The 27,628-nt window shown below is 39.6% G+C and overlaps 1 protein-coding gene across 1 annotated transcript in view; it reads right to left on the bottom strand.

Moving 5' to 3' along the window:
• Window positions 1-26,484, bottom strand: part of ARID2 (AT-rich interaction domain 2) — a 166,616-nt gene extending 140,132 nt beyond the window's left edge. Inside the window, exons 1-3 of the mRNA XM_034769978.1 lie at window positions 25,831-26,484; window positions 25,577-25,670; window positions 24,365-24,462 (exon numbers count right to left, since the gene is read on the bottom strand). Of these exons, the coding sequence (XP_034625869.1) occupies window positions 24,365-24,462; window positions 25,577-25,670; window positions 25,831-25,922 (284 nt within the window). The 5' untranslated portion in view covers window positions 25,923-26,484. The remainder of the gene's footprint in view (window positions 1-24,364; window positions 24,463-25,576; window positions 25,671-25,830) is intronic.
• Between the last annotated feature and the right edge of the window lie 1,144 nt (window positions 26,485-27,628).

The raw sequence follows: 27,628 nt of genomic DNA, 5'->3' as shown, positions 1-27,628 counted from the left end.
AGTGGAAGAAGGAAGAATACTACTTATCTGAATTACTAGCACCATTTCTTACAGAACCTAAATATTATTACAGTTTTCCATCCAAGCATTGAATTTGTCCAGTCCCATCATGTGAGAAGTGACAGGACTCCAGCAGATTTGGAAGGCTTTCCGCAGTGACCCAGAGGCATACTTTTCAAAGTCTGCATGCTCTAGAATTGTGTGCTCCAGAGTTTTGATATCCCCCACCCCATTTAATTTCCATTTTTGTATCTTTTCTGAGAAAAAGATGAAGTTCACTACTGTGTATATTTCACATTCGCACTTCTGAGGTCAGCTTTTAATCTGTTAACCTTTCAGCCCAGATTTGTTAACTTTCCAGGCACACTGCAAAACTGCAAAGTTATTTTTTATTATTTTGGGGGGTGGGGGAGGAATTCAGATAGTTCTTGGTCTATAGGGTGAGTTATATTGGGGGGAGGGATAGCTCAGTGGTTTGAGCACTGGCCTACTAAACCCAGGGTTGTGAGTTCAATCCTTGAGGGGGCCACTTAGGGATCTGGGGAAAAAAATCAGTACTTGGTCCTGCTAGTGAAGGCAGGGGGCTGGACTCAATGACCTTTCCAACTCTAGGAGATAGGATACCTCCATTTTAGGGTGGGAGGGATAGCTCAGTGGTTTGAGCATTGGCCTGCTAAACCCAGGGTTGTGAGTTCAATCCCTGAGGGGCCCATTTAGGGAACTGGGATAAAAATCTGTCTGGGGATTGGCCCTGCTTTGAGCAGGAGGTTGGACTAGATGATCTCCTAAGGTCCCTTCCAACCTGATATTCTATGATTCTATGAATGGATTGTTGATGAGATAAGTTAAGGATTTTTACCATTCATATCATATATTTTAAATTAATAGAAATTTAGAGCTTGGTATACGCACTTAATAAATCACAATAAATAAATGGTCATTTTAAGAGACAAGACAGAATTTCCTTATTTTTTCTCAACTATGGTCTCTGACTCCATAGTATAATCATTGGAAAATGGTGGCCCTTGGAACAGCCGTACTTCTGCCGGTGTTCAAAATTGAGTATCACTGGTCAACTTGTTCTATAGATGTTGCAAGCTTATTGGATGCTGTGTCTTACACTGGGGACTGGCTGAGGATTGGGGCAGCATAAAAGTGGTATGAAAGCCACTTTTGTCATTCTGCATCTGAGTCCTATACCAAGAACAATTCAGTCAGACCACAGTAACTGTCCCATCCCATACAAACATTAATGATGTGACAAGCCCAATTCTTTCACTGATAGAAGCAGATCTCTGTATCTGTCCACAATAAGGCCCAATTCTGCCATCAGACGCAAGGATGCAATTCCCTTTGAAAACAATAGAAGGTGCACTTGTGTGTGAGGGCAGAACTGGGCACTATATGGGAGAATTAATTAACTGGCACTTTCCATCAGGATCCATTACAAGCAAAATGGACAGGTAAATCACTATCTACCCACCTAATTAGTCATATCCTGAATGAACACTTTTTGCACACGAGGACCTTAGTTTAGCTAATTCTTGTTATTTGAGCTCAATGCAGAAAATAATGTAGCTTTGTTTAGTAAAGTATTCATTTTCATCTATCACAACAACAAACCTAGTAGTATTTCTGAAACTATTCTAGGTAGACAAACTACTGAAGGAAATGCTGCTATACTTCATCTCAAAATTTAATTTTTTGAAATATTTAAATGAACAAAAATTCTGTGACAATCCTTGTGAAAGAAAATATTTGAAATGTTCATAATACCTATATCCAAATCTTTGAAACAAAGGACCAAATTCAACACTGGCATACCTGGGTACAACTCCATGGAAATCAATGTATTATCACAGCATCTAGGAGCCTCAGTCATTGACTAGGATCCCATTGTGCTAAGTGCTATAGTAACACAGAACAAAAAGAACAGGAGTACTTGTGGCACCTTAGAGACTAACAAATTTATTAGAGCATAAGCTTTCGTGGACTACAGCCCACTTCTTCGGATGCATACCACTTATGCATCCGAAGAAGTGGGCAGTAGTCCATGAAAGCTTATGCTCTAATAAATTTGTTAGTCTCTAAGGTGCCACAAGTACTCCTGTTCTTTTTGTGGATACAGACTAACACGGCTGCTACTCTGAAACAGAACAAAAAGACAGTCCCAGCCCCAAAGAGTATAATGGTACCAATGAATGCCAAATATGAATTTGCTCCAATGTTTTAAACATAGGAAATATGAGCAGTAACAAGAGTTTACCTCAGTTTTTTTGTTTGTTTGTTTTTTAATTACAGGAGACATTTTCATAAAACATGATCCTTGTCTCTTGTGAGTTCATCTTCTCCTCCTATTGTTTATTTCTCATCTTAATTCATAATCCTAATCGTCACATCATAACACTTTCCACAACAGCCAGGTGTGATGTAACCACTGAAAGGTTGTAACTTCAGATAAGAAAAACAGAAATAGATGAGTCTTAGCAAAGATATAATTAGTGCAGAAGGAAAAAGATGTATATAAAATTATTTCTTTCAAACTTTTCACTGTAGCATTAGTAGTTCTTAAATTAGGATAGTAGGATTGTATGTATGTATCTGGAAATGATACAAGCTCCACTATTATATTATTTTTGTTTTTTTTGTTTTTTAGTGAGACAGACTTATCTTTTATGCAGTTTTCAAAATCTGTGCATCAATGCAAAAGGAAGTTGGGCATATAGATATGCTGCTGGGAAATGCAACGATGAGTCGGGTACAAAAAATGGATAGAATGATGGAAGTATACTGCCTTTATGCTTAAATGTATATTTTAACACTGTTTCACATTATATAAAAACATGAAAAATCTATTTTAAAAAAGTTATATGGGTTGAAAAGTCAAGTACTCAAAAGTAAATAAATGCTATACAGTAACTCCTCACTTAACATTGTAGTTATGTTCCTGAAAAATGCGACTTTAAGTGAAACGATGTTAAGCGAATCCAATTTCCCCATAAGAATTAATGTAAATAGGGGGGGGTTAGGTTCCAGGGAAATTTTTTTTTGCCAGACAAAAGGCATTATATACATTTTAAACAATTTTAAACAAGCAATTTAATACTAAGCTGGGGGCGGGGAGTAGTGTGCACGTGCTGTGTGTTTACAAACATACTGTACATACAATACAGTACTATAGTTGGGAGGTGCCCCGGCCTTACCCTACACAGGCACAGCCCACTGGCACTGGAGATGAAGCAGGCAAGGAGGCTGAAGGTGCTATAGGCTAGGAGAAGCACAGTGAGCAGTAGCGGCAGCTTCCCCTACTCTGCAAGCACCGGGGCGGGGGCGGGGGTAAGCTCAACCCTCAGCCCGCCCACTCCCCCCCTTCCCCCAAACCCCCATCCTTGACCTGCCTCTTCTCCCTCCCCTCCTCCCCCTTTACTTCCCACACTGTGTCCTCGCCCTTCCCCCTCCCTCCCCTCCCTTCTAAAGGCCGCAAGCCAGCTGATTGCCCTGGGCAGGAGGCAGGGGGGGAAGGAGGGGGAGCCTACACGCAGAGTCCTCGCTCCTCCCCCTCCCTCCTGCCTGGGGCAATCGGCTGTCTTGCAGTGTTTAGGGGGCAGGAAAGAGGGGGGAGGAACGAGGATTCGGCACGCAGGCTCCCCCTACCTTCCCCCCGCCTCCTGCCCAAGGCAATCAGCTGGCTTGCGGCGTTGGGGAGCCAGGGGAGGGAGGGGGAGCCTGCGCGCAGAGTCCTCTCTCCTCCTGCCCCCGAAACGCCGCAAGCCAGCTGATTGCCGCGGGAAGGGCGGGGGGAAAAGGGGAAAGGCACTGATCCGCAGAGTCTGCCTGCGGGCAGGAGGTGCTGTGGGGAGGGAGGGGGCGTAGGGAGGCTGCCAGGAGTGGAGAAAGCAGGCAGCCAAACAATGTAAGAGTGGAGCATTGCACAACTTTAAATGAGCATGTTCCATAATTGATCAGCAACGTAATAACGAAACAACGTTAACCGGGATGACTTAAAGTGAGGAGTTACTGTATTTACAGTTGCCTATGCAACTTGAATTTTTGATCTCGGATATGTCCATCCTGGCCACTGAAAAAGTCTGGGAGTACTGGGGGGGGGGTGGGGGGGAGTCTATCATGCACAAGCACAAGGAGTTTGAATTAAGATCGGATGAGCAACCATAAATCTTGCATTTCCTAACTCCTGAGTGCTTGACTTTGCAATCTACTTTTTTTTTTTTTTGGTATAATATTTCCTTGTTAGTTTGGTTTTAAGAGGAAAAACTGAAAAACAAATTCAGCATCGCAGCACAGACTTCTACCACTTGAGCTATAGGACTAGCTGGCAGCTAGAAAAGGCTATTAAGCCAGAGAAGGGGGATGGGCAGCTAATGCTGGGTCCAAAAAACTGGTCATAGAGGAATGGGTATGTCTACACTGCAATAGCTCTCTGGGTATGTCTACACTGCAATCAGGAAGTATGTAGACATCCCTGAGTTAGCTTTGATCTCAAACAACAAGATAAGTGAAGCCACAGCAGCATAGGCAGGTGCACAGACTAGCCCTGTCCGCCCAGGACCCTGGGTTCATACTTGAGTAGCCACTGCCTGTGTTGCCACAGCCTCATGACTTTTTTTTTTTTTAAAAACACAAGCTAGATCAAAGCTACTGCAGTTACGTCTACACATGCTGCAATCAGACCTCCCAAATGCAGTGGATATATCCTCTCCCGCCAGTCCTATGTGTTACCCTCAGAGGGGAGATGGGATCCTGGGACAACACTGTGGGATGGTCTGAGAGGTATTATCTGAGGTGGAGCCAAAGGAGGCTTCCGCAGCTCCCAGGCATTCCATGATGATGATGCTACTTCAATGAGGGTGTGGGCCCTGCCTTAGATTAAAATGTTTGTGTTCAGTTATTTTGGTATGCCAAATTTACCTGAAGAATGCAAGCAAGAGAAGGAAATGGCAGTTTTCAACAATTTATAGTTCAGCCAAACGAGAATGGAATTTCATGGGACAAACAAAAGGCACTTCTCTAGCCACAGGGCTTTGTCCCTGCCAAATTTCAAAGGCCTGCTGCCAATAATGGAGGTTTTAGAACTCAAAAAAGTTGCAATAAAAATCTTTTATAATGGAAAGAGATAATCAACCTAAATCTAGGAGTATCTACTAGTCTCCCCCTACGATATCAATTTTGTATAAAGGTTAAAGGTGGCACATCTTCTCTCCTGTCCACAAACCTACACAATTTTTTTAAAACTTTCTAATTTTTACTAATTCTACAAACTACCTTTTTAATTATAAATTAAGTGCTCCTATATTTTTGGAGCACATAAAGGAATTATTCTTGATTTAAATAAAGAACTTTCAACTCTGAAACAATTCATAGCAAATAATTCACACTTTTAAAATAGTTTAATAGCCTATCAGAATACTTTCACTCCAAACTATTTTACAAACAACTACGCAGTAAGAAGCAAATACAAACTTATGTTATTGTAAAATTCTATTAATAGGCTAAATTTGGTCATTGTCTGTAAGCTACAATATGTCTCATTACAGTATTCACATTAGCAAAGATGGTTCTCTACCAATTGCTAAACTTATTTAAACACACTGTATATCTTAAGAATATTTTAATTCTTACTTTCCATAAATGTACAGCATTTGGTTAGTTCTATTTTCCACCATACAATAAAAAAGTAAGCCTTGAGTTCAGCACAATACATCTGAGGTTGTAATGAGATACAGAATAACTATTATATGTTCAGTGTTGCTTTAGCAGAATCAATTCCATTTCAGAGAACATATGTTTTCTATTTAAAACATGAATTGTGACACAAGGACATTTTGATCAAATCATATATGTAGCATGTAGCTTTAGCTGACCACAAACTGATTCTTCTATAGACAGTGGAAACTCAGTACTTTGCAGGATCATTCACAGAGAAACAGGGATATTCAAGTGCTTGCGAGAAAAGGTAATTTGCCACCAGTTTTTAAACGGACCAATAGGGGATGAACTATTGAGGGCCTTACTGATATTCAAAAATTAGCATAAAAAATTGAACCTCTCCCTTGCTTTTCTATTTTAGAACACAACATGCACCAGACATCACAGTCATTAACATTGCAATGACTGCTTGTTGAGTATTTCTGCCTTCTTTTTCATGGAGCCACAGGGAGCAGTAAAACTGCTGGGACTACGGAAGGTGGCCCATACATTTGTCTCTGTGGAAGGACACAAATTCCATCTGCGCACCAATGACCCACAGGAGGCTGCTGCTGATCCACTCTTCTAACTGTAGGTGAAATGGCTTTCTGTTTATATTTCAGATTATTGTCTGCAAGATAAAGTCTAAAATGGACCAATTGCTTTTCAACAGTATTTCTTTTATAATTCTCAAAAACCATAAAGTCAGCATGCTCCTCCAGTTTGTGTGCTTCAGTACTCAAAACTCTGAACTTATGGGAGTTCTTGCCTACTTTTGTACTAGCAGCAAAGACTCAGTTCACCAAGACTGGTACCACTGGGAAAAACTGAAAAACAAATATAAATTACGTGTTCTGGAGGTACACTAAATATACCTAAATAGCAAGTACAAGCAAGGGGATCAGTGGAACAGGTTTAAGAACATAAGAACGGCCGTACTGGGTCAGACCAAAGGTCCATCTAGCCCAGTATCCTGTCTTCCGACAGTGACCGGTGCCCCAGAGGCAATGAACAGAACAGGTAACTATCAAGTGATCCATCCCCTGTCGCTCATTCCCAGCTTCTGGCAAACAGAGGCTAGGGACACCATTTGGGATATGTTAGGGAAAGACTACCTGAAAACAAACAACACTTGAGGATAGTTCCTGTTAAAATTTGGCAATATATTCTTTGGTAGTGTATTTTAGGTTAATAAACATCTTCACCTTTAGCATTAGCCTGTTTACCCCTGCTATAGTAATGATCTTGTAAACAGGAGGTGCCTGCAAGTTATGATCTAAACATCCAAAATACTTTAACAAAATAAATCAAACATTTTATTTCTCATTCTTTACTTTAGAAACTGCTTCCATATGGGAAAAGATAGTGAAGTGCATATTTGCAAATGTATCTTTTAAAAAAAAATGAAGACCTTGGAACACTGGAGTAACTATCCCTGAATTAAATTCTTACATTACTAATAAATATCAGTTTAAAATATCACTGGTGGTGAAGCAGTAACTAAATCAAGTAATACTTGGGTCTTTGATATTATATACCATATATACTCGATCATAAGCTGGTTCGTTTATAAGCCGACTCCCTTTCCCCCCCCCCAGATGGATAAGTAAAAATGGAAATTTTTTGTGACCTGTTCATATGCCGACCCTATAATTCAGGGGTCAGCAAACTTTGGCTCCCGGGCCCTCAGGATAAGCCGCTAGTGGGCTGAGATGGTTTGTTTACCTCGAGTGTCTGCAGGCACAGAGGGCGGCGCAGCCACAGCATGTTCCAGCGGGCTGGGCCAGGCGGCTGGGCCGGGTGGCATGGCCGCAGCGTGCTCCGGTGGGCCGGGTGGCACAGCCACAGCCTGCTCTGGGGGGCAGAGCTGACTGGCACAGCTGCAGCCTGCCAGCCCTAGAACTGCAGCTGCTTCGGAGGCTGGGGGGAGAGCAGCATGGCCAGAAGCGGAGAGACTCTGGCCCCGCCTCTTCCCTTCTGGCTCTGCTGGCTGTGCTGCCTCGCCTTGCTCCCTCTGTTGGGGGGGAGGGGCTGTGTCCCACCTCTCCCTGTCTATACCCGTTCATAAGCCGACCCCTTCTCTGGTGCTTCCCTTTTTTACTAAAAAAATTCAGCTTATGAACGAGTATATACGGTACTTGCTGGACTACTGCAAACTAAATGTCCACACAACAATCCACCTTTGTCCTTTATAACTTTAAAGATTAGTAGAACACAGCTAATTTGTTAACTTACAGGTTCAGAGGAAAAAATATAACATACAAAAACAACCACCACCTCTATCAAATTGTAATAGTTGTTCCCTATTCTAACAATCAGGTATTCTTACTAAAAAAATAGAGATGGTGGGGATTAACCTGTACTTACTATAAAGTATTCCTGTATGTGAATACTGGTACATTTTCTATAAGTTAATAAACTCATATTTTATCATAAAAATGGAAAACAGTTCTCAAGTAGCAATTCCCAAGCTTTTCTGAACTATACCAGTTCACCAGACAGACTTCTTCCACCAATCAACAACCTCCTCCCTCCTTTCTCTTCCTTATGGCCAAACTCCACTATGAGTTACAAGAACTAACAGTTGAATAGGCGTAGCAGTGGCAACACATTGGGACTCAATACAGAGGCTGGATTCTCATATCTATTAAGACAAGAAGAGGTTTGCAGAGGTTCCAGAAAAAGGAAAATAAAATAAAATGAGTTTGGAGAGCTAAGAACCAGTTTAAAAATTCTGAAGCACCAGTACTGGTACATGTACTAGAGGTTGAGAATTAACAACCTATTCCAAAGGAGCCCTCTTAGTATTCTGGTCATTCTTCAACACTTCTAAACCACTTTTTTGGGGTACAGAGTTCAGAGGGATAATGAGTCCTTCAGATGATCTCCTTTTGCATACCTGATTAAATGTATTCTTCTTCTCCCCCCCATCCCCCATCACCTTTCTTTATACCAGAGTCTACATCTTATCTTGTTCTTCACAATTACTGTCCACAACAACACACACCACTGGCAACAGAAAAGATGTTCTGGATAGTAACAGTGAAGAGCAAGATGAAATGGAGGATCTGATGTAAAGAATAAAAACAAAAGCAACGTCAACCACCATTCAGCAACTAAGCATTGTTGCTCATTGACATGATCTTGCTAAGATATACTTCCATGGGATTTCCTTTCTCTGAAGGCAAATGTTCCTTGCCTTCTGAATCAGGACCTGAATTATTGCCAGACACCACAGTTGTGATCTCTGAACTGATTAGCACCAACAAAAATTTAACTAAGGTTCCTAAAGCTTCCATTAGTTTTTTTAAGTCTTGCATTCTTTTCATAGATTTAAAAATGCATTTGAATTAATATAAACATAATTGTATTCATAAGGTAACAATACATCAAATATTAAAAAATGAAGTACTGCCTCCTATAGCCCACAAGATCACCGGGGGACTTGAAAATTACCCCAATCTATTTTAGGTGTTTCAGCACCCACTGCAGGAGATGCAAAAATATCATGAACTCAACACTTAGCATTTAATAGTGTGTTTATTTTTAAATACCTATCAAACTGTGCTCTCTGGCTACAGCCCCACATCTATACTAAAGAATCTTTCTCCTCCCTCTCTATGAAGTCCCACAAAATCCAATTCTCAATTCTCTTCCCTTTTATAACTATTTTCTTCCTCTCTAATATTTTCTCTACATTTAACTTTAATTATCCCTTTTAAGCTGCTGATATGCAAATGTACATTTCTTTGGAATCATTAATGGCTCCTTCCTATTCACTCTCACTGCCTGTTTTACCAAATATACTTGTGGATTTGTCACAATTTCGTTTCGCTAAATGACATGAACACAAAAGTACTTCTCATGGTCAAGAGAAAAATACTAAGGCATAACTGTGTCTCTTCTACACTTGCTCCACACTGACCACTTATTTGATTCTGAACTCTCCCTTTGCCTCCTGTAACACCTATGTGAGTTTATCTACCTATCATTGCCTCCCATATATTGCCTGTGTACACTACCCTCTTAATTGCACTTGTTAAATTATACACACATGCACACGTACATTATCTGGTTTTGCTTTTACTAGTGCAGCTCCTTTTCCTACGGCCTTTCAAATTCAAGGCAGAACGCCTCTGGCCTGCTTTCTTGTGTACACACACACAGCACTCTCATACCTTCACTGACATTCATTCATTTCAGGATCCACTTTAAAATTCTCCATAGCCTTCTCACTCCCTCCATTCCTTTAGTACTTGCACACTTCAGCCCCCTACCAGAAGCTCACTGTGCGAGTCTCCGTCATCTGAATAATAATTCTATTACACTGCTTCCTCACCAATTGTCCAAATCATTTCAAAACTCAGCTGAAAAAAAAGTGTTCTTCCTTTCTGAATATGCCTTTTAATTTTGCTTTTCACCCTTTCAGCCATGAAAGCTACCTGAGGGACAAGTCTTTGGTCACTATCCTAAAAGCAAAATGAAGAATATATACCTGCCTAAATACAGGTGGGGCATGTCCCTAACTGCACTCCTCTTCTTGTTTATCTATAATGAGATTCCCCCAGATGTCCATAATGCCCTCCATAGACTCGAAAGGGAAATTGGAACAAAAAAATCTTACTTTTTAGAAAATTGAGTGTCAAAATGCATGAATAAATTACCAATCTTTCGCTTTAAAAAAAATAATTATTAATCATTTTTAGGATTTAGAGAGATTTTGAGATTCCAAGGCTCAGATTCCCTTTTTCCCCTGCTCTGGAAGCCCCATCTCTGCTACTAATAGTTCCAATTCTGCACTGGTATCTGCTAACTCAATACCATGCACCCAGTGAAATCAATGAAACTCTGCACAAGTACAGGATTCCATGTTAGCCTATCCTGGTGCAATGCAAAATCAGAATCTGTTATTATCAGGGGGAAAAGCCAGCAGCCCCTCAAGGAAGGACAGCATGGCTACATGAAAAGGACACAGCAAGCTGCTTTGTCAGATAATAGCAACCATTTTTATACATATAGGGGTGAAAGAGCACAACTTATGTCTTTTCTCTGACATCCTCTACACCCAGGGGCTGACGTATATTGGGCACGCGAAAGGAGGGAAAGACCCCTTTCAAATAACATTTATTACTTTTACTCTCTGGAGCTATCAGTGTTGTTCTGACAGAAGAGAAAACAGAGTGGTGATAAGCATAATAGCCCCAGTTAGCATAATATTACATGAGATTTTGCCCACAACACCTGGAAGCCATTAAATCTTCACTGCAAACAATAATTCAAATTATTGCAGAAACAAAAACAATGTTCTTCTAATGATATTATATCTATATGATACAGTAGAAACTGCAGAGTCATGTGGTAAATTGCATTTTTCATACACCTCTGACTGCCTCACTTGCCCTCTGCTCACTATCCATCTTTGTCAGGACTACTTACATTCCAAACCTCTAAGCAGCTTCAAACAGCAGCCACCTTTTCAAATCCATTTGTTACAGGAAGATTTCCTACTCTCTCCAATATGTAGAAGTTCCAGTCCCAAAATTACACTGGTCTGAGGACAAGGACAAGCAATAAACAGTCCCACACTAGAACAGGATTATCATCAGATATCTCACGAACCATCAGAGCTGGAAACAGAAGTACTGTAACACAGCACTTTGTTCCAATAGTATAAGGTCCCAAGATAACGTACTTTTAAGTCTTCACATTTTTATGTATAGAAAGTTAGCAGATCATTTTTACAGGTGTTTTATTTTGTCTCTCGTTGCGCTCTGTACAGTTGGACTCATGATAATGAAATCTGGCTTCAGATGTAGGAGAGATACAAGAAATAGTGACAAAACTTTCATGCCATATCATCCCATCACGTACTCTATACATATATAATTTACATACAAAATATGTATGCAAATTTTATGACAGCTAGATGTGCATTAAATAAATTTACTAATTTTTCTCACAGTAACAGTATCATTAGAAAACGAAACAAAAAAAACCCTCACGATGACATTACTGACCAAAGCAAATGTAAAATCTTAATGCGATACAGTGTCCTTCCTTAGCCCTATACTTTCCAATATTTGTTTTCATCATTATCATGTTATGTCCTAATTTAGAGTCCAGTCCAGCACACCCTTACTTAGGTGAGTAGTCCCGTTGACTTCCTCAATGGGACACTGACTCCCATGAAAAACGTTTTGGACGATCAGACACTTAGATTGTAAATTCTTCAGGGCAGGGACATTATTTATTTGCCTGTAAATCATGGTATACAATTACAATACTGTAGAAATAGTGATAAAATAACAATAATTATACAGATGACATCTCCACTTTAAAAAAAATATGTGAATGAAAATGGCAAATTTAATGGTCATGAAAAACGTTCACAAAAGTGCAATTGACGAAACTGGAAATGAATTCCTCTATTCACAGAACATTCATAACACACACAGAGATGCAAGAGAACCCTGGGAAGTCTTGCACAAGCATGTCTGAATTTTGTTCTGGAAGAATGGTCCTGTAGGGATAAGAAGGTGGAACTCAATCAAGTCCACAGGCCACCCAACATTTATAAGATAATGGCAATGTTAATTTGCTAGTGACCCAGCATCCTGACCAGAATTCAGTTCTGTGACCTAGAGCTGAAAAGTTCCACATACTATTTCAAATACCTTAAGCAATCAAGATACTTTCTATATTTTGTATAATATACATTCATATTCACATTCTCCCTACTTTTCTCAAATTATGTCCACAACTACTCCCCTCATCGACATTAAAAAAAGGTTTTAAATGTCTGTATTTATTGTGGTCACTGAAAAGCAGCAATATTGAGCATTATAATATACTGATGAAATTAAGGATGACAGTAAAGGTAAAACAAAGAGTTCTGCTGATAGAATCTTGAAAACTTAACTGTAAGAACTAAACCAAGCAGCGACTTTGTATCAATTATTAATTCTACTTTTACTAGGGATTTTTATTTTAAATTTTGAACTGTCAAGCTGTGTGGGTCAGTCAGTGTAAAAATCTTTTCCATACTGACCAAGAAACATGAAGTTTAAGTTGATTTTGAAAGCCAAACTATATTTTATATACTTTTCCCCCCATCGCCTTGTCTTTCACAGTTTTCANTATGCTCTAATAAATTTGTTAGTCTCTAAGGTGCCACAAGTACTCCTGTTCTTCTTTTTATCTCACTAGAGGTATCTCAGACAAATAGAATTGTAGTATTGTAGTAGTGTATTTTTGTGTGAGTTGCACACAAATGTACATCTGTACATTCTTGATCAGAAAATTCTCAATATATTTCCAACTAGCTGAATACAAGTAAACTGAAAATGAGTTTTTTATAAGATCACATAAAAATGTATTCATGTTTCTAAGTGTTTAGCTGTATTAAGCAATAACAGTGTATTGACCATGAGGCGTAATAATGAAGCACTACCGATAGCGATGCAGTCATTGATACAGTTAGTGTTGTAATTTAATTTTGGAGTTCAGCACATTTTTACTACTACTCTATGGCACTGTATTTATCAACAGTGTGTTTAACTACAATTTACTGCATACTATTCAACTAAGTGACTTTCATGGCATACACAGAGTAGCACATAGTACAAAATATGCAACCAGTTTGCCTAAGATTGAAGAAAATTGTATGATTTTACACTGTATTATTCAAAAAACTGTCTTCAAAACTGTATCGTAATCAGTGCTGTTTATTCCACAAATCCGCCATCAGAATTTGCTGTGGAATTCATCTTTTATACACAATTCTGCTCCAGAAGCACCGTTTTCAATTTTAAAATATTTTATTTCTAGCCCTTGTGGCTGCAGAGATAACCTTGGAAACATGAATCAAGTGTAAACCAATGCTGCAATGCCTACCTAGGTCTGCAAAGACCCTGAAATAACGGCTCTAAGACACATGAACTGCCCCGTTCATCTCAGTTTGGTCCTATGGATTCTGAAATTCCACAGCTGTGGAATTTTTCCCAGACACTATGGAATTCAACATTTAGTCTGACCGCCTGCACAATGCAGGCCACAGAATCTCACCCACCCACTCCTGTTACAAATCTGTGTCTGAGCCATTGAAGTCCTCAAATCATGGTTTAAAGACTTCAAGGTGCAGAGAATCTTCCAGCAAGTGACCCGTGACCCACGCTGCAGAGGAAGGCGAAAAACCCCCAGGGCTTCTGCCAATCTGCCCTGGAGAAAAATTTCTTCCCGACCCCAAATATGGCAATCAGCTAAACCCTGAGCATGTGGGCAAGACTCACCAGCCAGATACCCAGGAAAGAATTCTCTGTAGTAACTCAGATCCCACCCCATCTAACATCCCATCACAAGCCATTGGGCATATTTACCGCTAGTAGTCAAAGACTAATTAATTGCTAAAATTAGGCTATCCCATTATACCATCCCCTCCATAAACTTATCAAGCTTAGTCTTGAAGCCAGATATGTCTTTTGCCCCCACTACTCCCCTTGGAAGGCTGTTCCAGAACTTCACTCCTTTGATGGTTAGAAACCTTCGTCTAATTTCAAGTCTAAACTTCCTGATAGCCAGTTTATATCCATTTGTTCTTGTGTCCACATTGGTACTGAGCTTAAATAATTCCTCTCCCTCCCTAGTACTTATTCCTCCGATATATTTAGAGAGAGCAATCATATCTCCTCTCAGCCTTCTTTTGGTTAGGCTAAACAAGCCAAACTCTTTGAGACTCCTTTCATAAGACAGATTTTCCATTCCTCGGATCATCCTAGTAGCCCTTCTCTGAACCTGTTCCAGTTTGAATTCATCCTTCTTAAACATGGGAGACCAGAACTGCACACAGTATTCCAGATGAGGTCTCACCAGTGCCTTGTATAACGGATTTTCTATTTTGTTGCAGCCAGGCACCTCACATTTGGTTCTCTGTCTCCCTGCCCTGCCAGGACCTGCCTGCAGCTTCCTTTACTTCCAGTCTTTCCTTCCCACCTTGAATTGTTCCATGGAGACAGACAGCGGGGAGGGGGGCAAGTGTCATTGAACTAAAGCTGGAATCCAACTTTCACCCAGGGAGCCAGAAGAGGATGAGGGGAAAATCAGAAGCACTGACTGGTGAGCTGAGCTAGTCAACTTGGAAAATAGTATAGCAGTAAAGACCTAGGGATCCAGTTTGAGGAGCTGCTGAAGCTGGTTATGAGCTCCCGCATTTCCTGGCACAAATGCAGAGGAAAAAAGTTTCTGAGTCTGACCAAATGGGCAACATGATGGAAGCCTGAGAAGTGGAGCTAGGATACGTAGAGAGCATAAAGAAGAAAAATCCATACTCAAAAATAATCACTGTTGAAAATAGTAAATGAATCTCATGTCAATTAGTATTTTTAACTATGAGCCATAATTGCATGTTTATGTAAGGGTGGGAGATACAAGAGATTAATGTTGCTGTGGAATTTAGTCCCATTGTGCCACAGAGTATACAAGGCCATGATCATAAAACATATGCTCCAGGGGCAGAGATAAGGTTGCACATTCAGCCTTAAATTAGGTCAATCCTGACTTTTCATGTCTTTACTGTGCAAACGTAGCATTATATGAATATAGGTTATTTTAAATTTAAATTTCTTAGGTCTTCAAGATGTAAAAAAATGGGGTAGGGAAAAGAAAAATCCTCAGGAGAAAGCACTTCAAACTCCAGAGCTTCAAAGTCCTGCTATCTTGCCAAAAATTACAAACTGCACATGTGAATTTCATAAAGTGGAACTGTTTGCGGACACTACCTAACCTCTGCAATACTTGATCAAAACCACCAGTTGACCAAAGTCAACTGTGTACTGACAAAAGTTAACTCTTATTTTTTATTTATTTTTATATATCTCAGAGCTTACAATTTTACACCTTCTTAACATCTTAATCACCATGAAACTAGTTGGCATTTACTAAATTTATACCGGAATTAAGGTAATCATCATTCAGCTAACTCAGTTTCTTGGGAAATGACCCAACAGAACAGACACCCCAATACACCATGTCCCTATAAAGCTCAATATATACTGCAACTTCTATATACACCAAAACACTTTACACATTAACTTCAATTCCACTACTCACATTTTTAAAGTTAGGCACCGGCATCAATACATTGCAGAATTGGGGCCTATATACAGACAGCATTATGAAATTGTAGCAACCTCGATTTAACTATCTTGCGGTTGAAAATCTAATCCAACTCAGTTTAGACTTCAACCTTTTGCTCCTGGGAAACTATATTTGAAACTGGATGTTTAGCCCACTAAACCCTCAAGCAGAGTCCAAAGATCCACCACTATTCTAAGTAGCTTCTCGCTATTTTCTTTTCTTTCTAAAAGTCAACTTCTCTCTTTCAGAAATATTTGTACCAAATATCCAATCTCTTCTATTCCTTCTCTCTGAGTGTCCTCCCTCTCATCTATGCCATGCTCTTTGCTTCTCCATATGGCAGGGCACATATAAACAGTTTGGAAATAGATTTATCTTTTCTAATAGTTCTAATTTCTTAGTATTTATTTTCAAATACCCAAAAGCATGCTAGGCACATGACAGAAATAAGACGACAAACCGTCTCTGCCCCAAAGAGTTCACAATCCCATTTTACAGATGGGTAAACATTGATGTCAAGGGACTTGCTTAAGGTTGCATACCAAATAAATGTCACACTCAGGACTAGAAGCCAGGTCTTTTGGTTGGCTTCCTGGCCCACGCCCAATTCACTGTACTCCAGGTGTGCCCTCCAAAATTATTATTTGTACTGAAGTAACTCCAAGAAACAATCAAAGACCAGAGCTCCACTGTACAGACACATAGTAAAAAGACAATCCCTGCCCCAAAGAGCTTACAATCTAAGTTACTGATTTAGCTTTTCGGTGTCTCAATTTTCCCATCTGCAAAACATGGCAAATACTACTACTTTGCACTAATATGGTGCCTTTTCAGCTATTGATTTCAAAGGTGGTAAGTATTAATAGCCCATTTTATAGATAGCTTAACTAAGGCTCAGAGACTGGAAGAAGTTTATCGGATAAGATAAGGGTCTTACACATAAGATACCTGGGTTCCATTCTCAGCTCTGATATATGCTCTCAATGTAACTGGCTTAACTTCTGTGTGTCTTAGGCCTGGTCTACACTACAGAGTTAGATTGACGTAAGGCAGCTTACGTTGATCTAACTCTGTAAGCGTCTACACTTAAATGTACCTCCCACCAATGTAGCCCACTCACTACACCCACTTAATAACTCCACTTCTGCGAGAGGCCTAGTGCTTAAGTCAATGTAGTTAAGTCGACATTGTGTCAGTGTACACACTGCGTTGCTTCATTGACTGTTACCGCCTTTCAGAAGCCGTCCCACAATGCCCCACACTGACAGTTAAACTGGTGCAAACGCTCCTGCTGAGGATGCACACTGCCAACACAAAGAGCCTAGTGTGGATATGCAAAAGCGCTTGAATTACTGTGGTGTTTGCATGTCGATGTAACTTAGGTCGACTTAATTTTGCAGTGTAGACATGCCCTCAGGCTTCTCACTGGCAAATGAGGGCAAACGATATTACTCATTAAAGTGTGTTAATTGCAAAGAATTTAAACCTGTCAGGTGATGAAGGGAAAATAACTCTGAACCTCTTGTCTCCCTGCCCACCGCCTTATTCCACTTCACTAGGGGACAAGCCAGGAGTCTTGCACTACCAAGCATTCTGTTTATCCTATATTTGAAACTTAAATGGTTACCATAGCTATTTTTATGTCTGAAAATATAAACTCAATTTAACATCATAAAACGGCCCCCATTACCTTTCACCAGTTAGTAGAAGACTGAACAGGTCTTAGTGTAATCACAATAAGTAAAGCTGTTACCAAAAGGTTATATTTTTTGTAAATTACTAGTCACTGCACGTAACTGTCAGTTTAAATATATATTTAAAGTACTTACAAAGAAATTCAGAACTATGTGTTAACACTGAAGCATAGTGTCTTGCCAAACATAAATATATAAATAAATGAATATTTGTAAGTTTAACAGCAGAGAATCCAGATCATTACCTCCAACAGAAAAGCCCACAGGAAGGAACCAGGAGAAAAAAAATTACCACAAAGTTCACTTCACAGAGTTTTCACCAGCTTGTTCAGCAGCAGAGAGGAGTTTGCCCCTTCACTGAAGATTTCAGGGATCCAGTGGAGGCCAGGGCCATCTGCATAGAGGCCCTGTTTCTTCACACTTGCTTCTGGGACTTTTTGTTGAGTTTTCAGTCAGAACAACTTTAATATAACCATGCTGCCACTAACTCCCTCATTTGCTGCTGCCTCCCAAAAAACCCCCAAGTCCAAGTTTTACAACTTTGAGGCTATATTAACTTTTGAGCAGATTGCCAGTACAGTTGGTGAGGAAACAGAATCCATCTAAATAAATAACTCTTAACAAGAGACACCCTGAGATTTGAAATGACCAAGATATTTAATCTCAAAAAATCAAGTTTAGCCTTGACTGTAAAGGCACCAACAGTACTACTATAACTAAAACAAAATTCTCCATCAAGTATTTAAAATATTTCCCTAAGCCTTCAAACCAAGGCCTCAACTGCTTGATGGAAACACAAACTATAAATTATTTTCCCTTAAGAAAGAATTTAAAAAAAAACCACACTAACAATTAACAGCCATATGTGATCTCTACTCTTGCAATCATTTCAGGGTCTGTAATAAAATTTAAGTGATACAGCTTTTTAAGGTGAAGCACAGAGTGTTCTAGTAAAACCTGTAGTAAATGAGAGTCTCCCTTACAGTATTATTCAAGGATGGACAACACCTATAACATCATCTACTCCATCTTCACATCCATGCTGTTTTTCTTCCTTGTTCCAAACAGTTTATTTTTAAATGACCCATGCAATAGGGTTTCCACCATTTTCCTTCGCAGACTATTCCACAATATAGTAGATCTTACTTTAAAAGTTTGGCCTGCTATTTAGCTTAAATGTATCATTTCTTAATTTAATCCCATACTTCTTATTACAGCCCCTTACACTACTCTAAATAATTCCACCCCTTTCTAAGTGTTAAAACCTGTTAAATGTCTGTAGGATGGATATCATCATGGCCACTATAGTCCTTTCTTAGTCAAGCAATACATTTATCTCAGTCTTTCCTTTTAAATCAATCCCGAAAATCTTCTAAACATAGAATCATAGAACTGAAAGGGACCTCGAGAGGTCATCTAGTCCAGTCCCCTGCACTCAAGGAAGAATTAAGTATTATCTAGACCACCCCTTTCAGGTGTTTGTCCAACCCACTCTTAAAAATCCCTCATGATGGAGATTCCACAACCTCCCTAGGCAATTTATTCCAGTGCTTAACTCCTATTTGTCCCACCTGGTAATGAGGTGCTGAAAGTAAAAACAATATCCCTGATGTAGTCATACTAGTGTCATAGAAGAGAGACCATTACCCCACTGTTTTGTGACATGATGCTTCTGTGTATGCAGCCTAAAATTATGTTGGCCTTTTCTGCTGCCATAGCACATTGCAAACTGGGGCCTGATCATTCTGTCAGTAGCATGTAGAACTCCCATTAACATCAATGGGAGCTGTATGCACAAGCAACTGACAGGATGATCGAGCCCCTGATATCTCATTTGCTGTTCACTATCACTCCCATCTCTTTTTCAGCGTTACTGCTTTCCAGGTTATTCCCTCACACTGAATACCTATTTTTGGATTATTGCCCCCAAGATATTTAGCTTGAATTTTCAAAACTAAATCTCATTTTGTTATTTGCTGCCAATGTCTCTAATCTCTCTAGGTCTATTTCTTTTATTTCTCTGTCCTCACTGGTATTTGCAACTTTCTCCAGTTTAGCATCATCTGCTAATTTCATTAGTATGCTGTTCACTTTCTCTTAAAGATCATTAATAAAGACAATAATTATGGTCTTGAAGCTGTAATGGAACTGAGTCTGTGTGACTATGTATTTGCACCAGTGGATCTCTTTACAGGCTTGAGGCCTTAAACTGGACCCAAAAGATCTTGGCAGTTCCTCACTACGCATGTCCCACATTCTTTGATATTTATCGTTTTTTGTTTATGGTTCTTCAATCAGTTTTTAATCCACAAGATTGGCTATATTTTTAAATAATTTGAGAGTGAGATTTTGAGAGACATATTTCAGATGTTTTACTCAAATTTAAATAAATTCAGCTATAAAACTTGTTCATTATCTACTATGGCCCCGGCCCCTGACCCTACAACCAGATCCAGTAGGCAGATGAATCTTTGCATCCATGCAGAAACCATTGATGCCTGTACAGGTCCAGTTGCAGGATTAACCCCAAATTTTGAACATTTTTTTTAAAAAGAAGGAAAATCAACATAGTTTGGCAAAAATCTGTTTTTTATAAATCCAGGCTACTTATTGTGCATGGTTCCATTATATTAAGAGGGGAAATTTCTCAATATTTATTCCATTCTTTTATGAGGGATAGAGGTTAGATTTTTTTCTGAGGCTCTAATTGCTAGGATGATTCTCCTTTTTTGAAAATCAGAACTATATTTGCCTTTCTCCAATCTTGTATTACCTCAAAATTCAGCGGACTTATAAAACTGTTCAGATTTTTCTTCAAGTATTCCACCTACTCTTCATCAATAGCTATATTTATAAGGTTTTCCTCAGTTCTTAATTGTCCAAACTTGTTTATTTTTCTCATTAAAGATAAAATTTGTTTAAGTGGTTCAGTATGATGGTCTTTTTTAATAATTAATTTAATCCCTTTCCTCATGTATTAACTGACCTACTTTCCCTTTGTTACTACTTCCCCCCCCCCCCAATATTTATTAAAACCCTTCTTATTCTCCTATGCCCATAACATTAACCCATTCTGCTTTTTGCTGCCCTTATCTTTAGCATGAGTTCACTTACAAACCAGATTCACAATTTTTTAAAAATTACTTACATGACTGAAATTTAAACTATTCTACCTGATATCTAAAGGAAACAACAATCTTTAGCCTAACTTCTCTAACCACCACAAATATATTAAAAGAAAGAATTCATGTCTCTGTAAGAGTTATTTTTAATTCAGCCACCCATATTCCAGTTGCACCTTTGGTTTTAAATTCTCTTCCCTCCTACCACCTGCTCCCCATATACACCTACAGGCACAGAACCTACAAATAGATACATCCCTGTAGGTTTATGCCCACATGAAGTTCCACTAACAGGACTCCACATGGATGGAAGGGCCACATCAGGGCAACTGTTTGTATGATTGGTGGCCTACCCAACCATTACATGAAATAAACTTCTGTTTTTTTGTTAAACTTCTCTTTTGCCAACATGTTTACCAAGGCATAGCTGACAAGAAATGTAAAAACATGCTTTTGACCACCATTTACATGTACTGCCCCATATTAAAATGTTTCCATTAACATTGTAAAGTAGCCACACAGAAGTATTTGAAAAATGCTTTACTAATTCATCTCAGTTGACATGAAATAGCTAATTTTCACTAAGATCCAAGGGAATTACACTAACTGCTATTGTAGAGACTTACACTACTATATTAACAAATAAAGTCCATCAGTGGTTATTGGCACTGTGGCTTTTGACTGCTCACTACAGAATCATAGCGCATGAATGGCTGTACCTGTCAGACAGCTCAAACCAAATGTAGTCAAACAGTTAGTGTGATTCAGGCAGTCTCTCACACATAATTTTTGGAGAAAAAATATTGTAGCTTATTTGAATTGTTTATCATGGGATCAGGAGCATATCCAGTTTTAAATGTATGTTTTTAATGAAGGCTAAAACACACTCTTACACTCATCTGGCAAAATTCCACAACAGTCAACATGAAAAATAGTTACAGTTTAAAAACAACAACAACCCTCACTACCTGAAAAAGGGTGTGGTATATCTTTGACAAGGCATTCAATTTGATGAAGACAAATGGATCACCAATGTGTCATACAAATAGTTAACTAGCTATTTAAGCATTAATTTTAAATCAAAATGACACAATCCTAAGAGATGATATAGCAAAACAGGCTAATGGTCCACCTAGTTTGAGATCTTATCTCAAACAATGTGCAATGCCAGATGCTTCACAGAAAGATATAACTTCCTACCATCACAAACTACCAAGGCTCCAAATCTGCTAAGGTATCCACATGATTCTTCTTGGTGTATGCACAATGTGTCTCAGGTGGCACAAACAGTGAACATCAATGAGTGCCATAGAGTTCAACAGGGCTCCCATAAACAGCTGCCTGTGCAGGTCTCTTTACAGGATCCGGGCCCAATGTTACATACTGGGAAAAACTTCTAAGGTTGGTAGGCCCAAATTTTGACCAGTTCAGTTTGCAAAAGTCCTTAAAATTTGTGGGCCAAGATTTTGAAAAGCAACTAATGATTTTGTGTACCTAAACTGAACCCCCTCACAAGGGTCTGATATTTAGAAGGTAGATGTCCAGCAATTCATGAAAATAAGGCCCCTTTAAGGAATATTAAGTCATATTAATATTTGTGTTGGTGTCTTTCTTCCTTCTCCTCACCCCTCCCCCCCAAAAAAAGCCTGAACAAAGAAAAAAAAGTCAGTACCCCAGCTACAACCTTGCAATAACAAACCAATGAGCACAGAGTGGAGGGAAAATAAGTTAGTTAAGAAAACACTTAATCTTCCAATGGAATTACCAACAATGAGCAAAACAAGAATAGCAAAAATTATGAAAAAATAATTTATAGTATATTTCAAGAACAGTCTAACGTAAACTGTTTTTAAAGATTTTTCATTTTAACAATTTTTTTTAAATTATTTTCACTAAAATAAAATCAATTACAGTTCTTTTAAAGCTGTTATGACTGTTTATGTAAATCTTTTAGAAAAAATAGTTATTTTTAATACCCTGTCAATACTACTACATTAACAACATACAAACTTTTAGTGATTTGGTCTACTAAGAATCCAATGTATTTTTAAATAAAAAATGGCACATTATATATTTTAAATTACTTCTTATTTGGATTGTGCTAATGACCACAGGACGCAAGACACTTTCAAAACACAGAAGGCGGCACAGTAACTGTCCCAAAGAGTATACAACCTATTACCACAACAAGCTTGAGTATTCTGACATTTATTAATTTGAAAATATGGACATGAAAGAAGGGAGGGGTCAGACAACAATCATATTACAACTTTAGTACATTTTTCAGGAGTTTGAGATCTCATAGTCCATTAGGAAAACTCAAAAAAGCAAAAACCAATTCCTGTCATTCAGCACATATTTAGCAATATTCTCCCAATGCTGCATATTAATAAAATAAACAAACAAAAATAGATGGAAGACACCCAAAAATGAGATTCCCAACTTGTTCCTAGGACTATTAGTAGCCATTAATATAGTACATAGTGTTAGAAAAGTTTATTTCTTCAATTGGTGGGGATTTTAAAGAAATAAGATACCATCACAAAACAAATCCAGTAGCTACAGATATCTGACTAAGGTTTTCCAGACTTCATTGTAACTCAATAACTGCTCTACACAGTGCTGTGAACTCTACAGCTTCAAGCTGGAAGTCAATCTAGGACAGCCAATAGAAAGTGCACCTGTGCAATTACTGCATTTTCTAATTCAGAATGCTAAACCTGAGACAGATATAACTTGTGTGCATTGTGAGAAAACAAAAAACAACAATTAAAACAACACACAAAGGATATATCACATACAAAAAGCACAGCCTGTATCTATTTTGTCATTAAAAAAAATGGAAAATTACTATAAAATATAATGTATATAATTTAAAAACATAAATGCTGGCTCCTTAAACATATAGTAAACACTTTTAGAATATATATAAGAATATTTTCATGCAGATTACAGTTGATAAAAGTTATAATTAACATTAATAAAAGATCATTTAGTAACTGAACAGTAGCACATGCACCAAACTAGAAGATGCACTATAAGGTTCATAAAGGTCAGAAAAATAACCCTTAGCATTACTTTAAGGAATTTAATAAGATCACTGAAAAAAATTGCAGGAAACTGATATTTTTAAGTAACTGAAAAAAATTAAAATATTCTATTTGACAACTCTAGATTATAAAAATCAACTGAAAATATTGTATACGACAAACAGCTGATAATTGTGTATTTATATATTGTTGAGAAGCAAACCATCTTTCCACAAAAGATGTATTTTTAAACCTGAGTCTAACTTCATAAACAGGTAACCAAGTTTACCAATAAAGACATTTTATTGCGCTGAAATGAAACAAAGTTTCAATAACTAATATACTAATTTGGTTGCTGGTATCAGTTTTACTGTACTGTCAATTTAAAATAATCAATAAAAATGCCTCTGACTATTGTTTACGTACTTAAGTTTACCTGATAGGTTTAAGGCTGGCAGATGTAAAATACAAATATAAACAATAACAAAACAGATTACAAATATAAACAATCACAACATAGAGTTACTTTCAACTCACCAGTGAACCAGTTCAATAATCGATTAGGAAGTGCTTTATTTTAGAGTATTTTTGGTGGGTGGGGTTGCTTTTAAATTTACACACATTGAAAATAAAATGCTATCCCATGCTCAATAATACTATTGAAAGAGTCCTTATCAGCACTTACCGCAAGTAATACTGTTTTAAAGCGAAGGCAGCATTAGAACAACTTCTGGGAAAGTTAAACTCCTCTACAATTTCTCCCCACTGATTCTTCTCAGATACCTGTCAAAAACAACATACAGACAGAGATACACAACACACACACACATATATATCGTCGATAGTGAACATTACAAGGAATACGGGCTGCCATGAAACAAATAAATATATGAAAACTATATAGAGAAAGATCTATATCTATATGGGATATAGGGCTATATTTCTCATTGACAGTCCCTGGTGGTCTCCCCTCAGGTATAATCCAGCTCCTCGCACTATTTTACATTTTATTTAATGTATTTGGTTATGCTGAGGGAAACGGAGAGTTTATATTGTTTTGGGGTTGTTTGTTTTGTTTTTACTGCCTGGACAATAACCAATCGGGAGTCCCTCTGTCGCCCCCTTTTAAATCCTAACGCGGTCCGTTAAAAACCCAAAGAAGTTTAAAATGATTCACGAAAGTCTTGGAGGGGGCGCCCACTGGTGTCCGGGGTTCAGGGGAGCGGGGGAGCCGTCCCGGTGAGTCCCCCCAAGACAGATCCATAGACACAGAGAGGCCTTTCTTTTGAGGCCTACATTTCTGTCCCTAGCCTTGAAGCCTAAAGATGGCTATTTGATTACACACCGTCTTGGGTGCCCCTTTTGTTATTTCTCTCCGGGAAGGGCTCCGAGGGCAGCGCCTGGTCCCCCCCGGCTGCGAGGATCATTTCCTAGCCCATGCTCCGTGCCGATTATCGATGTTAAACATGCCCGCTAATTTTGAGTTGCACTAAAACTGCACTCAGACGCTCCTCTCCGTCTCTGCCTGTGTGAAACACACAGAAAGCAGCAATCGCAAGCGAGAGAAACAAACTCACACACACACCTACACACTCTGCTCTCTCTCCTTCTCCCAGGAACGAGGGGAAGGGAAAAGGGGGCTGTGGAGGAGGAAAGGGAGGCACAAGCAGTGTGTACGCTGCACCCCCAACGATCCCCCTTCATCTCTCTACCAACAAGGCCAAGCCACCAACCTGCCTGCCTGCTTCCTTCCTTCTTCCACCCCCCACCTTCTCTTACCGGCTTTCAATGGGACGCTTCCCGGCCACCCCACCTCCCCTCTCTGCCCCCGAGGGTCAGAGGAGACTTTTGGGAAGAGGTTACTGGGAGGGAAACCCAAATTAAAACTTCCACTCACCTTCCCAAATCCGCCTAAAGTGGTGACTCTGGTGTAGAGAGCGTGAAGATCCAGCTCCTTCCCACCCACCACAGGGATCTTCTTAAAAGGAGACCTGCCAAAGGCGATACACACAAAACAACACAACTTGTCAACTCTGCCCCCTTTTCTCCCCTCATAGGGGCTGCCGTGTCCTTCAGGGAAGGGGCTGGAAGTTGGATCTGGCCGGTTTAAAAGCCTCCCCCCCTCCCCTTCCATCTCCCCATTTTCCTCACCCTCTGCTGTGGTGAAACTGCCGCAGCTCGTCCAGGAAAGCGAGTCCCTTTCTCCGCTGGTCTGGTTGGGTTTTACCCGTCGAATTTGCCATTTTTTGTATTAAAAAAGGTTTTCTTAAAAAAAATCCAATTAAAAAAACAACAACAACCCCCGGCTCCTCCTTGTCTTTACGAGACCCAGGTGCCCGTGCTCGGCCGGGGATCAGCCATGGAGAGGGGCTTGTTTAAAAAAAAAAGTTTAAAAGGAATAAGGGAGCCCCCGAGAGCGTGGTAATTGCGAGTCCCGTCTTCACACAACACACAGGCAGAGACACACAGGGAGGGAGAGGGGCACCTCTCAGTAATTCCTGCCGCTGCCTGTCTCAGCACCACAAACCCAACCGATCCAGCCTGCACATGAGACTCAACATGGTGCTGCTGGATCACACAATGAATTGGGTTAGTGTTGTGGTGGGGCGGGGGGAGCTGAAGTGAGGTATTGACAGTGTGTGTGTGTTACAGACGCGGCTCCATGCAATCTCCCTTTCCCTCTCTCTCTCACACACACACACTGTACAGCTACAGCAGCAGCGGCGGCGGCGGCGGCAGCGGGATTCACTTCTCTTCTCTCTCAGACAAAAAGATCTGAGGCCGCCGTGCGGCTGCCTGGGCGAGAGCGCAACACAGCGAACCCCAGAGGCCGGCCCAGGTACTGCAAAAGGCAGCTCGAAAGGCAAAAGCCAGCACAGCTCCAGCAAGCAGTTCCTGGCGGGGAACAATAGGCTCCTCTCGCCACTAAGGGCTCATCTGCAATGTGCTGCAAACTTCACACAAAGCCAGGCGGAAAGAGAAAAGGGAGAAGGAGAAGAGGGAAGGGAAAAAACGGCTACTACCGGTTGTTCCAGGGTTAGGGGTAGGGGAAATGTGCCCTTCTTCTCAGGCTTTAAAGGGACGAATCATTCCAGTGACTTATTCGAGGGAGAAACAAGGAAACAGGAAAGTTTGATTTGAAATCTCTGTATTAAATTGGCCTAAATCAAATGTACTGAGTTAACAAAATGAAGGGGGCACGGGAGGATTTTGACTTAAAAACAAACTTTTGGGTGTCTCACTCTAATGCATTTTGAATGATAAGGGTGATTTTACATACTTCATTCAAAGGCCCCCAAACTCCTTTAAGAGGTTAAATATTGTAAAATCTTCCCAATGAGGAAGTCTGATCCCTTAAATGAGTGATACCTTAGGCAGGTAGGTCACTAGGGGAGTGAATTGTCTTGCTAGGTAAATATTTTCTTTCTGGTTAAGAAGTGATATTCTTTGTAATTAAATAATTTTATTAATACTACACCCCAGACAAAGTCACATATATGCCTGTGAGCAGTTAATGGGATTTCCAAATGTATGTTTCTCTCTAATATTGGTCCTCATACAATTCATAAGGAGGGAAACTTGTCCCTCATACACATTGAACAGGACCTCTCTTATAATGAGGCCCAGCATCTAGGCCACCACGTGTCCCCTGGCATACAATAAATGAGACTCCAGGTAAGCTCTTGTCCCTCATACAGTATGTAGGAACCCACGTGAATGCTTTTATAGTTTTTCAGCCAGGCCACCATCCTGCTCCCATTAAAGCATCCGAAGAAGTGGGCTGTAGTCCACGAAAGCTTATGCTCTAATAAATTTGTTAGTCTCTAAGGTGCCACAAGTACTCCTGTTCTTCTTTCATTAAAGTAAGTGGGGGTGGGGGAGAGAGGGAAGGGGATCATACAGTAAATGGGATCCCAGGTGAGTCCTCCCTAAAACTCATCCCTCATTT

This window comes from Trachemys scripta, chromosome 1, assembly GCF_013100865.1.
Source record: "Trachemys scripta elegans isolate TJP31775 chromosome 1, CAS_Tse_1.0, whole genome shotgun sequence".
Classification (NCBI taxonomy): domain Eukaryota; kingdom Metazoa; phylum Chordata; order Testudines; family Emydidae; genus Trachemys; species Trachemys scripta.
Note: the sequence above shows the minus strand (reverse complement) of the source record. Positions and strands in the feature narration are given on the sequence as shown.